Source organism: Vespa crabro, chromosome 17 (assembly GCF_910589235.1).
Source record: "Vespa crabro chromosome 17, iyVesCrab1.2, whole genome shotgun sequence".
NCBI lineage: Eukaryota > Metazoa > Arthropoda > Insecta > Hymenoptera > Vespidae > Vespa > Vespa crabro.
In genome coordinates, this window is record NC_060971.1 from 2,848,326 (window position 1) to 2,860,825 (window position 12,500).

At 26.0% G+C, this 12,500-nt stretch overlaps 1 protein-coding gene across 3 annotated transcripts in view; it reads left to right on the plus strand.

Moving 5' to 3' along the window:
- LOC124430212 (heterogeneous nuclear ribonucleoprotein L) overlaps positions 1-12,500 on the plus strand; it is a 105,474-nt gene that overhangs the window by 31,400 nt on the left and 61,574 nt on the right. For all 3 annotated transcript variants that reach the window (XM_046976461.1, XM_046976463.1, XM_046976462.1), the window contains 2 exons: positions 9,680-9,765; positions 10,132-10,228. In XM_046976461.1, coding sequence (XP_046832417.1) covers positions 9,680-9,765; positions 10,132-10,228 — 183 coding nt within the window. The remainder of the gene's footprint in view (positions 1-9,679; positions 9,766-10,131; positions 10,229-12,500) is intronic.

Sequence of the window (12,500 nt, forward strand, 5' to 3'; positions counted from 1 at the left end):
TCTTTTTTTTTTTGCGTTTTGTTCCGTTCGTTAAAAACCTTTTGAAAAACTATATTCAACTTCGAAAGTCGCGACCTCTCGATTTGTCTATGTTGTTTTCTCTCTCTCTCTCTCTCTCTTTTTTTATTTTATTTTATTTTTTTTTTATTTTTCTTTTTGTTTCTCTTCGTTTGGATTCTTTTTTTCATTTTTCCTTTTCCGATCGTTCTGTTTGTTAACTCTTTTGAAAAACTATTCGACTTCGATGTCGCGATCTCTCGATTTGTCTATGTTATTTTCTCTCTCTTTTTTTTTTGGTTGTTCTTTTTCCTTTCATTTTTTTCTTCTTTTTTTTTTTTTCTTTTTGATTTTTTGGCATTCTTACGTACACTATTTTGTTGTATTTATTAACCTTCTAAAAAAGAAAAGAAAGAAAAAAAAAAAAGGACTCCAGCACGATGTCGCGACTTTTCGATTATCTACGAAATTCTTTATTCTTTTATCATTTATTTCATTTTGTTTATTCATTTTTTACTCGTTAGTTTTTTTTTATGTCTTGTTTTGTTCTATTCGTTAATTTTCTGTAAAAGAAACTATCAAACTTCGAAGTCGTAACCGCTCAATTATCTATCCTATTTTTTTTTTTTGTTATCTTTTATTTTTTTTCCTTTTTCTTTTTTTTTTTTTTTCGTTTTATTTTTTTAACCTTGTGAAAAACTGTTTCACTTTGATGTCGTGACTTCCCCGTTGTTTATATCATTTTTATCTTCTCTCTCGATTTTCTCTTTGTTTTCTTTGTTTGCTTTTGTCCTTTTTTTTCTTTCTTTTTTTCTTTGTTGAAACAATTTAATTTATTCCAATTTATTTCGTGTTTTTGTTTTTATTATCTTCTTTTTTATTAATATTTTTTTCATTAGTTTCATAGTAAGCAAAAAAAATATAATAGTTAACATAATAGAAAAATTTGAGCAATAATTTTTCTTTCTACTTTCTTCTTTGTTTTTTTTTTTGCTTTTTTTCTTTTTTAAATTGCCTTTGTTCGATCATTTTGTCATGTTATTTTTTTTTCTTTTTTTTTTTTTTTTTTTTACATGAGACACGTGGCTTTGCGAATTTTATATCGTGTCGAACACCATAACGATACCATATATCAAGATCAAAGATTTTCCACGTTCGATTAGGAATCCTTGGAAAACTGGTTATAATATGTTCAAACTTTGTATATTATTCAAACAAAAGAAAATAAACTTAAGAAAAGTTAAAACGAGGGAGGAAATCATTAAAGTCATTTAACTTTGAAGTCACAAAAATTCAATTATTTTGAATTTAAGTATGCTTTATGTTTCATACTTCATTTACTTTTTCTAACAAAAATTGGTTTTATTCATGGCATTCATCGTAATTCGAATCAATTCGAAAATATGTATATATTGATCAAATTTATATCGAGTATCGTTATTTTTTTATTCTTTTTTTATTTCCATATCAAGCAAAAAAAAAAAAAAGAAAAAAAAAGAAAAAAAAAGAAAAAAAAAAAAAAAGAAAAAACTATATATTAATTATAAAAGCTTTTATAGTAATCGTTTTCTCTTTCTTTCTTTTTTTTTTCTTTTCTTTTTTTTTTTTTTTTTTTTTCGTTTCTCCTTTCGTCATAATAACTTTATTGCCATTTTTATATCATTCAAATTCTGCGAATTTCGTGTTACTTTAATTTTCATTCCTTTTAAAATCTAACTTAGTACTTTTAACCCTTTGCACTCGAGGGCTCCGGAGCGGAGCCATTTGAAATTTGTCTTAAAACTCGCGAGGGCTCCGCTACGGAGACAATGCAAATAATTTTCAGTTTTTAATAATAAGAACAAAAACAAATCGTAAAAACTATTTATAGGATATTTCGCTTTTGGTAACAAATGACGGTCACGGCTCGCGGATAATTATGTTCTCGATAACAGCAGACAATAATAATATACAACGATGACTTTTCTTTTAATGCGTATATCATTAATTTACATATAAATATGATCTTTTCACTTTTCACTTTTCACAATTGCTTCGAGTTGTTGGGTAATATGAATGAAAAAAAAAACTTCGAGTGCAAAGGGTTAATAATATTCGAATTTCTTTTTTTCTTTATTCTTCCCCTTTTTGCAATATTATATTATAGATCCTGAAATATAGAAACATAATAAATTAAGAAGTATGGATGTTTCTTTTGTTAAGCCAATATTAAAACAATTAAAAGTCAATATTATTCGTTTGATGTCATAAACATAATATTGATAGTAATAATGAATTTTTATCAGAGCAAAAAAATATGACCTTAAAAAAAAAAAAAAAAAAAAGAAAAGAAAATTTACTTTTTCGCAAAATTAACTGATATATATATATATATTTTTTTTTTAAATAATATAATCAAAAGATGACATATTAAATAATATAATCGTATAATATATCACGTATGTGTTTGATAACATATATTTAGAAGAATACTCCATCGTAAATATGACTTCAATGTTAGAAATCTTTATTGTAGAAAAAGAATTTTTAAAAATAGTAATTTAATCGTAAATAAAATAGTTTCGTTATTGAAATTCTCACATTCAAGGATTTAACGTTCGTTAGATCCAAGTATTAAAATGTTTTATTAATTTTCTTTGTCTCTTTTTTTTTTCTTTTTTTTTTTTCCATTGCTTTATACAATTTTTTTTTTTCTTTCTTTTTTTTTTCTTAGACTAATGAAAACAAGAAAAACAGGAAATGAGTTATCAAGTATCGAGAGTTAATTTATAATTCAAGGAAATTGGGATCAGTAAAATTGATCGTAACATGACATAATTTATTACGTGATATTTCAATTCTAAAATTCGACATGAGTTTTCTTGAGGGGGGAGGGGAGGGGTATAAAAATATACATAAAGAAAAATTAAAAACATACGTAATTTTAAATTTAACGTTTCACATTTAATCGTTATATTCGAGGTAAAGGCTTACATTTTCATTATTAACGATCAACGTTATTTTTGCTTTTGGTTGGCTTTTTATGTATGCATGTATGTATGAATAATGTATGTATGTGTGTATGTATGTATGTACGTACGTACGTATAATCGCATATCGTATATCGATTTTTACATTTCTTTACGATCGGAGAGAATTTCAAACGATTTTCTAACTACATATGTAAGTATATAACTATGGATGAAAGAGGTCAATCAAGACTAGGAGAAATCACAGCGAGAGAGATAAAAAAAATCGTGATTTTTGTTGCGACGAAGGAAAAACTTGTCCGTTGAATTCGATCCTTCTTTAGAAAATACATACCATTCGTCGAAAAGAAAGTTAGTCTTTTCTTTTTTCTTTTTTTCTTTTCTTCTTTTTCCTTTTTTAAGCCTCGAGAAAGTATTATTAACAATTTAAAAAAAACAAAAAGAAAAAATAAATAAATAAATAAATAAATAAAAGAGAGAAAAAAAAGGAAAAGGAAAGGGATATGAGGAAGAAATAATTAGTGCTTCGATGAAACTATCACGATTAATATACATACATGGATCAATGAGAATTCATTGATTTAATTTTCTTCCTTGTTCTTTTTTTTTCTTCTTCTTTTTTTTTTTTTTTTTTATTTGTTTCTTTTTTTTTTTTATTGAATTTCATTTTATTCAATTCAATTTATCATTTATTTTTCATTATATTGTTTTTGTTTTTTGTACATTTATGAATATGTAATCGTTTGAAGCACGTTGTTCTTTAGGAGATAAAAAAGAACATTATTTTGCAATTATATAGTACGTTAAGCTTCAAGGCACTGTAACTCGATGAAATATCGATTAAATGGTACACCGCAAAAACGTTCGTTGGATTCGTATTGATATTTTCCATTATTATTATTATTATTATTATTTTTGTTTATATATATTTTTTTTTAATATATAATGGAGTTTATATATATATATATATATATATATATATATATATATATATATATTATCTCTCTCTTTTTCTCTCTCTCTCTCTCTCTCTATTTCTTTCTGTGTGTGTGTTTGTGTGTGTATGTGTGTGTGTATCTGTTGGTCTTTCTGTCTACTATCTTTCTTCTCATCGTATATGTATATATGTATATATGTATGTGAACGCTCGCGCTTGTGTGTATCGAACAACGATCGATTAATAAACGATGCTTTTCGAGGTTGATTTCTCGTTTTATAACGTAGATTTATAAACGTAGATTGACGAGAGAAACGAAGCTTGAAAATGAAAAGAGAGATAGGAGGGTAGCCAATATATTCAAACAAATAAATAAATAAATAAACGAGCAAATAGACAAATATCTATTCCATTTGAAAATGTAGAATAACGTGATATTCGTGGAGAAAAATAGAAAAAAGTTCAAAGCTGAATATCGACGTTCAACGAATTTTAACTCTTTTTAAAATATGTATTCTTCTCTATTTCTCTCTCTCTCTCTCTTTCTCTTCCTTCCTTTCTCTCTGTTCAAAATTTTGTTCCTTTATTACTCGTAAAACAAATTAATGCAATATCCCTGCGAATAGAAAATTTTTTCTAAATGAAATATTTTAGGGACAAAAAATTATATGGCATACATATTATACAAATTATTTCTATTTATTCGATATTTTTATCAATTAATGATAAATATTTTGTAAAATAAAAAATACTCAATGTACACGAGCGTGAATACTTTTATCGATATTTATAAAATATTAATATGTAATATAAAAATGATTAGTATAAATAATTATACGTAGTGTTTGGGTTACGTTTTTGTTTATTATAAATATTTGATTATTTATTCAAAAAAAAAAAAACATCCAATTATTATATTTACAAAAATATTTTAACAAAAATATTAACAGTTCTTATATTAATCATCGTAATATCGATCTCTTATATCTATTAATTATTATCGATTACTATTGGATATTTAATTATAAATATTATAAAATTTATTGTAATAATTAAAAGAAGAATAGACTGAAAGAAAGAGAGGAGAAAGGAAGAAAAAATTTTTCTTCTTTTATCATTAACGTATAATAATCCAAATAAAAATACAAAACATATGACACTTAATTTAACTAACATTAAGGTAATTAATCTTTCAATATTGTGTTAACCGATTGTTGGTGATTTCTTCCTTTTGGTTTCTTTCAAACGTCATTTTGCATAGCATCGTAGTTTCTCTTTCTAGCAAAGACCGTCACTAACCGTGGTCAAGATTAGAAATGAGGATATTTAAACAAAGCTTCGTCTAATAAGAAATCGTATGTTGATTGACGGGCGTTACCTTAGTTGGTTTGCCAATGGTACGGAAATTACCAATATAAAAGGGTGTGAGAGACAAAGAAAGATATATATATATATATATATATATATATATATATATATACACATACGCACACAGAGAGAGAAAGAGAGAGAGAGACAGATGGAGATAGATAGATAGAAAGAGAGAGAGAGATGATGAGGTCTCTCGTGGCTTAAAAGCAGATTTGGCAAGAGGCCATGCTGTGTCATCGCTTGTCGTGCGAAAGCGCTTCGAAAAATCGAGATTACTTGGGCCAGTTACCACAGGTAGAAGTCCCTATCTCTCTCTCTCTCTCTCTCTTTCTATTTCTCTCTATCGCTATCTCTATCTTTTTTTAGGAAATGTTTAGAAATGAATCTTGAACGATTCCTTGGATAAACTTACATAGGTAGATCAAAAAAACAAAGCGTAACAGTGGCTTTAATGAATTTGCCTTTTCGTATTTAGCGAAGACTTTTTTTTTTTCTTATTTTATCATCATTCTTATTTTTCTTGGTCATTTCGTATTTTAGTATTGCCGGTTTTTTTCTTTTTTTTTCTTTGTCCTTTTTTTTTCTTTTATTTTTTCTTTTTCTTTATTTCCTTCTTTCTCTAAAACATTACATGTCTCTCATGTCTAAGAGATTTCAAGAGCAAAAAAAAAAAAAAACAAAAGAAAAAGAGAAAGAAAAAAAAAAGAACAAAAAATTTTTGAGTTATTTCGATTGCAAGGATATATGAAAGGTCTTTTGTAGAACAATTCGTATCGTTTAATCTGCTTAAAAATTGCTGATTCAAAATTTTTATTAATATTTCTTCGACATTTTTTTTTTTCTTTTTTGATAATTATTTTCTTTATTTTAATATACATATTTGCATATATAAATATATAAAAAAAATGTATATATAAATATATATTATGTTATTTTAATGTTTTATTACGAAAAAATAATATATTAAAAAAAAAAAAAAAAAAAGAAAAAAAAAAAGAGAAAAATAAAGGATACAAAACAAAATAATTTATCTTCGAGTAGTCGTTATCGAAATAATATAATATTATCGTGTCAATGAAATTAAATAAAATCGATGTATAAGAAGAGTAAGGTAGAAAGAAAAAGATGGATATTTTTGCCAATGAGAAAAAATGAAACAATTGTACGCGCGTTTAAATCGTTTCGATCCGTTAAAAATTTCTTTCTTTCTTTTTTTGTTTAATTTTCATCTCCCTTGTCATTCTAATTCATTTCGTCATGCTGAAAGTTAACGCAAGATCTCCTTAGGGGAAGGAATGAGAGGAGATAGGTAACATAAATTAGCGTTCCAGAGCAGACTACGTGGGATCCTATTTTACTATTACATTTCAATGATATACATACATACATATATATATATATATATATATATATATATATATATATCGTATTTGCGCTTTCGACGATATATATATATATATATCTAACATTCCTTGGGTTCATATACTTTCGTTCGAGACAATTACGATTTCTATTTGCGTAACATTTGGTGGATCCTCTCGTGAGAAATGACGTCTAGAATCGGGCCGAAGTTAAACGCGTGAAGTCGCGCGAATGGCATTGCCTTAGAGAATTTATGATCATTAGTTAAGGGTGGTACTCGTCCGGAAAGCTTAACCTACGTTCTCTCTCTCTTTCTCTTTCTCTCTCTCTCTCTCTCTCTCTCTCTCTCTATCTCTCTCTATCTCTCTTTCTCTCTCTTACTCTCTCTATCTATCTATCTATTTCTCTATCTCTCTCTCTATGTCTCTGTCTGTCTCTCTGTCTGTCTTTCTCTATTTCTCTGCCTTTTTGTTACTCTTAACTGTTATTTAAGTTACTTTACATTTCTGATATCAAATTTACGGTGGAATTCTAGTTCATATATCTTTCCAATTACATTATTTCTGACATATGAGAATTCAATCGTAAAATTTAATCTTCTGTGAAACAATTTCTTTTGTCTCTCTTTTTCTCTCTCTCTCTCTCTCTCTCTCTCTCTCTTTCTCTCTCTGTTTTTTTTTTCTTTTCTATCTTTCTTAGAATAAATTGTACAGTGTGAAAATTATTGCTTTATGTTATGTTTGATATATGAGGATACAATCGTATTATTTAATCTTCTCTATATCGATTTTTATTTTTCTTTTTCTCTCTCTCTCTCTGTCTATCTCTTTTTTTATCTTTATTCTTCTAAGAACAATTTGTATTACGTGAAAATTATAATTTTACATTGTATCTGACGTATGAAGGATTCAATAGTAATATTTCATCTTCTTCAAATCAATTTTCTTTCTTTCTCTCTCTCTCTCTCTCTCTCTCTCTCTCTCTCTCTCTCTCTCTTTCTCTTTCTATTTCTATTTTTTCTAAGAACAATTTCTACTACGTAAAAATTATAATTTTATATTTTATATGACATATGAAGGATTATTTATTACAACATTTAATCTTTTGCAAATTCATTTTTTCTCTCGCTCTTTTTTTTATTTTTTTTATTTCTCTAAAAACAAATTGTAGAATATGAAAATTATAGTCCTGCATTATACTTGACTTATATAAGAACGTAATCGTAACATTTAATTTTCTGCAAATTAATTTTTTGTCTCTTTTCTGTCTCTCTCTCTCTCTCTCTCTCTCTCTCTCTCTCTCTCTCTCTTTCTCGCTCGCTGTCTCTTTTTCTATCTGCCTAAGAACAAATTGTGTAACGTGAAAATTAAAGTAATATTGAAAAAAAAAATCCGTATATAAATTATTGATATATATATATAGGAAATATTATATTATATGTAATTGTAATATATTGAATGTAATTTGTATTTAATAAACATTAATTTTATCAATGAACTAATTAATTAATTTGACGATAAAGTAAAGAAATATAGTTACTTTTATAATTGAATATAGTTACTTTATGAATATAGTTATTTTACCAAAGCAGGTAAAGGAATGAAGATTGTATTAGTAAATGATATTAAAGTTACGTTACGTTACAGAGAGCTAATAACATACGTTAGAGTAATTCTCTTAGAAATAGTATTTCACTGATAATTCTAATGGAATAATATTAAATGCAATCTCGTGTATTAATTATTAATTATTAATTGAATATCTTTTATTTATGAAAATTGAAAATTTCAAATGTTTAGCAAGGAATAAATAAATAAATAAATTACATAAATAATATGAATAATAAATATAATTATTTATTATTATTGCGATTATAATTCATTGATAATAGAAAAACAATATAAATCATACTGAAGGTAAATATGAAAGTAAAAAATTATAATTATTTTTCCATGCATTTTAACATTCAAATCTGTCGGAACGCACAGGGTGAAAAGTTCGAATTAATTTTCGAGAGAATTTTAAAAAAGAAAAAGAAAGAAAGAAATAAAAAAGAAAGAGAACGGTGAATTCATTTTTTAACACAAAGAAATCATGACTAATAAAATGTATTCGTATGTTTTATATATGCGATCGCATTAAGTGCATTTTGCGCTTTAGGTCTACCGTGTTCACATTGCTTTACGTGTTATTTTATTACTTCGTCTACCTCGCTGATTTATTATACCTCCTTAAAATTCCGAACGCGTTACGTTGTTCACACAGAGGACGAACCGAAGCTACAATTTTGCTCGAAGAGATACATTGTTCTTTTGCGAAAATATTATACGAAGTATCTGGTTAAATATTGATGTAATATTCGGCTAATAAATATTAGAATCAAAAAAGAAATCAACTGTTAATAATAATAATAATAATAATTTTCAAATAATAAATATTTAATAGTAAAACTTGGACATATTGTAAACGTTGAAATTAGAATTAAAAAAGAAACGATTAATTAATTCATTAATAATAATAATAATAATAATAATAATAATAATAATAATAATAATAATAATAATAATAATAATAATAATAATAATAATAATAATAATAATAATAATAATAATAATAATAATAATAATAATTTTCAAATAATAAATATTTAACAGTATAAATACTTTGATACGTTATTAATGGTAATAAATTTGTAATGGTCTATTGAACGAGTCAAAAATAGAACTAAAAAAAGAAAAAAAAGAAAGGGGGAAAAAAAAATAAGAATAAAAATAAAAAAAGAGGAAAATCAACCGTCAATAATAATAATTTTTAAAATAATAAGAGAGAGAAAGAATAAATATTAAACAGTAAAAGTTGTGTAATGTAAACTCATGTTTATTCTTCGACCCATTTTAGAAATACAATTCATCATACTTTATCTTCAATCTTTTTTTTTTTTTTTTTTTTTCTTACAACTTCATGTATAGAAATCTTTCTAAACCTGTTTATTTTTCCTCCCTTTTAATTCTTCTTTTTTTTCTTTTCTTCTTTTCCGTTACAGGAAGTTCTACACGCCATCAGTGCGCCCAGCGGGCAAGTTCAACGCATCGTTATCTTCAAGAAGAACGGCGTTCAAGCCATGGTGGAATATCCTTTCTAAATGCGTTTTCTTTTTCATTTTTCTTTCTTTCTTTTTTTTTCTTTTTTTCTTTTTTTTTTTTTTTTTTAATAACCTTTCGTTCGACCTAAATTAAAATATGTTCAAATTGTCGATAATTTTTTTCTAATCGAAACATAATAATCACGCGTTTCATAAATATTTCAATGTTAATTTTAACATACGTTTAATTTCTATATGTTAAAAGCCGATTTATTTTTTATTCAATTATTTATAATATATTTATACATATATATGTATATGTATGTACATGTATATATATATTTATATTTATATTTATATTTATATTTATATTTATATTTATATATTCCTTAACTTAGTTCAATCGTAATCACGTTCGACTCGGTAGAATCAGCCACAAGAGCAAAAGAAACGCTTCACGGGGCGGACATATATTCTGGCTGTTGCACCTTAAAAATTGACTTTGCTAAGGTAAGTCTTTTTATATGAAAAATATTTAATATAATATAAATAAAATAAAATAAATCTTAATGGTATTTAGATACATCGAATGATGATGGTTACATTTTTTTTTTTTTAGATTTACTTTTAAACGTAAATTTTTTGTTCTCACGTGTTTTTATCCTCTTTTCTTTTCTTTTTATTTATTTATTTATTTATATAAAAATAAAAAAGTTATTTAGAAGTAAACGATGAAGATAAAGATTAAGTTTTGTATAAGATATAATTCTTTTGTTTTCATGTTTTTTTTTTCTTTTTTTTTTTTCTTTTTTTCTTTTTTTCTTTTCAAATGAAATTACGTACAACTCGAAAATTATTAGAGATAATTATATTTATATATATTCATATTTAATCCAGTATACTCTAATTGTCCTTAGTTATAACATATAATATAGCAATTATAGCAAGTAGTGGTATATACTATATACAGTTTTTATATAGTTTATACTATGTTATATAACATTATACTGTATTTTATGATTACTATAGGATTGCTATATCGTTTAAACTACATTATAATTTATTAAAAATATAATAGATATACGAGTTCATGAATTCGATATAATAAGCGATGTTTATGGAAATTTAGAGAAGTTAAACAAAAAAAGAAAAAAAAGAAAAAAAAATAAAAGAAAATAATAAGAAAAAAATGATGATTTATATCATTTCTACAAATCTACTGCAACATAAATATTTATTTAAGTGGCCAATGATAATATCGAAGCTTTAATTATTTGTGAAAAGGTGCATATAGTAAATATATTTTGATAATAACAGAATATTAATTGCAATTACATTGTTTATATTGATATGTTAATTTAAAACGTATAACTTATCGAACATTAACACTTCGTTTTGTATATAAGAATTAACAATTAATTAAAAATATAATTGATATAAGGATTTATAACGTTAAAGTAACACACGATGTTTAAGGAGATTTACAGATATTTATAAAAAAAAAAAAAAAAAAAAAAAAAAAAAATCCACAACAGTTTTATAAATTAATTCTAACTTAAATATTCATTTAAATAACCAATTTTAACTTTGAAGTTTAATTATTTTGCAACACAGTATACATAGTAATATATTCTAGTAATAAAGCATATTGGCGATAATTATATCGAGTATACTGATATGTTAAACTATATTATAACTTATATTTATTAAACATTGACATTTCGTTAGATATATATCAATCAAAAATTAATTTAAAATAAAACATATATAGACGAATTAATAACATTGAAATAATATATTACGATTGTGGAGTTTTACAGATATTTAAAAAAAAAAAAAAGGAAGAGAAAAGAAAAAGAACAAAGCAGAAGAAGAAGAAAAAAAAGAAAAAGGAAGTGAAAAAGAAATATAATCAAACATCACTCGAATAGATTTACATTAATACAAATATACGTTTAAATAAATAACATATCGAAAAGACATTGAAGCATAATTATTTGGAATAACGTTAAACTTTAAAGAACTTAGATAGTTTAATAACTTTAAGGGAATCATGTTGTAGGAAGGTCCAATTAAACTTTTCAAGTTGTCTCTAAATTGGCCACGTTATAATAAATATACCGAAAGAGAAAAAGAGTACTATCAGTAGTACTCAATAGAGTACAAGTAATAGTAGTAGTAATAGTAGCAATAGTAGTAGTAGTACTAGTAGTAGCAGCAAGTAGAGTCAGCATCACTAGAGTTAGCTAGCAATAGTAATTAGAGTTAGGAGCTACAGTCGTCTTCGTAGCTAGGCGTTAGAAGTAAACGATATACTTACCACCACTGTCGTCATCGTCATCGTCATCGTCATCGTCGTATTCGTCGTCGTCGTTGTCGTTGTCGTTGTCGTTGTCGTCGTCTTTTCCGGTCGGCGCTTATGCGAAACGCGCCAAAGTTCCTCGAAGTTCTTCCACGGTTAGATACGACGACGTGGTCTTATGCTTAGGAAAAACACATTTTGGCATGGCTCTCTTCATTGGCAGTGTCAACGTTAGAGGTGGGACCAACTAGTAAAGCATACCCAATCCCATTTTGAGCTTTAGGGCGTGGCTTTTGCCTGGCGGACTTCTATTTTCGGTCCCCCACACCCTTCCCTCCCATCCCTCCTTTTCTTTCCCCACTCATCCCTAGAGCATCCTCCTACCCCACCCCATCCCCCCGGGGTGGCGGGCGACTCTCTGCCGCGGCAGACGCGTTTTCGTGATTTCAATTTTCTCAGGTGATTAAGTTGTAACGCCCG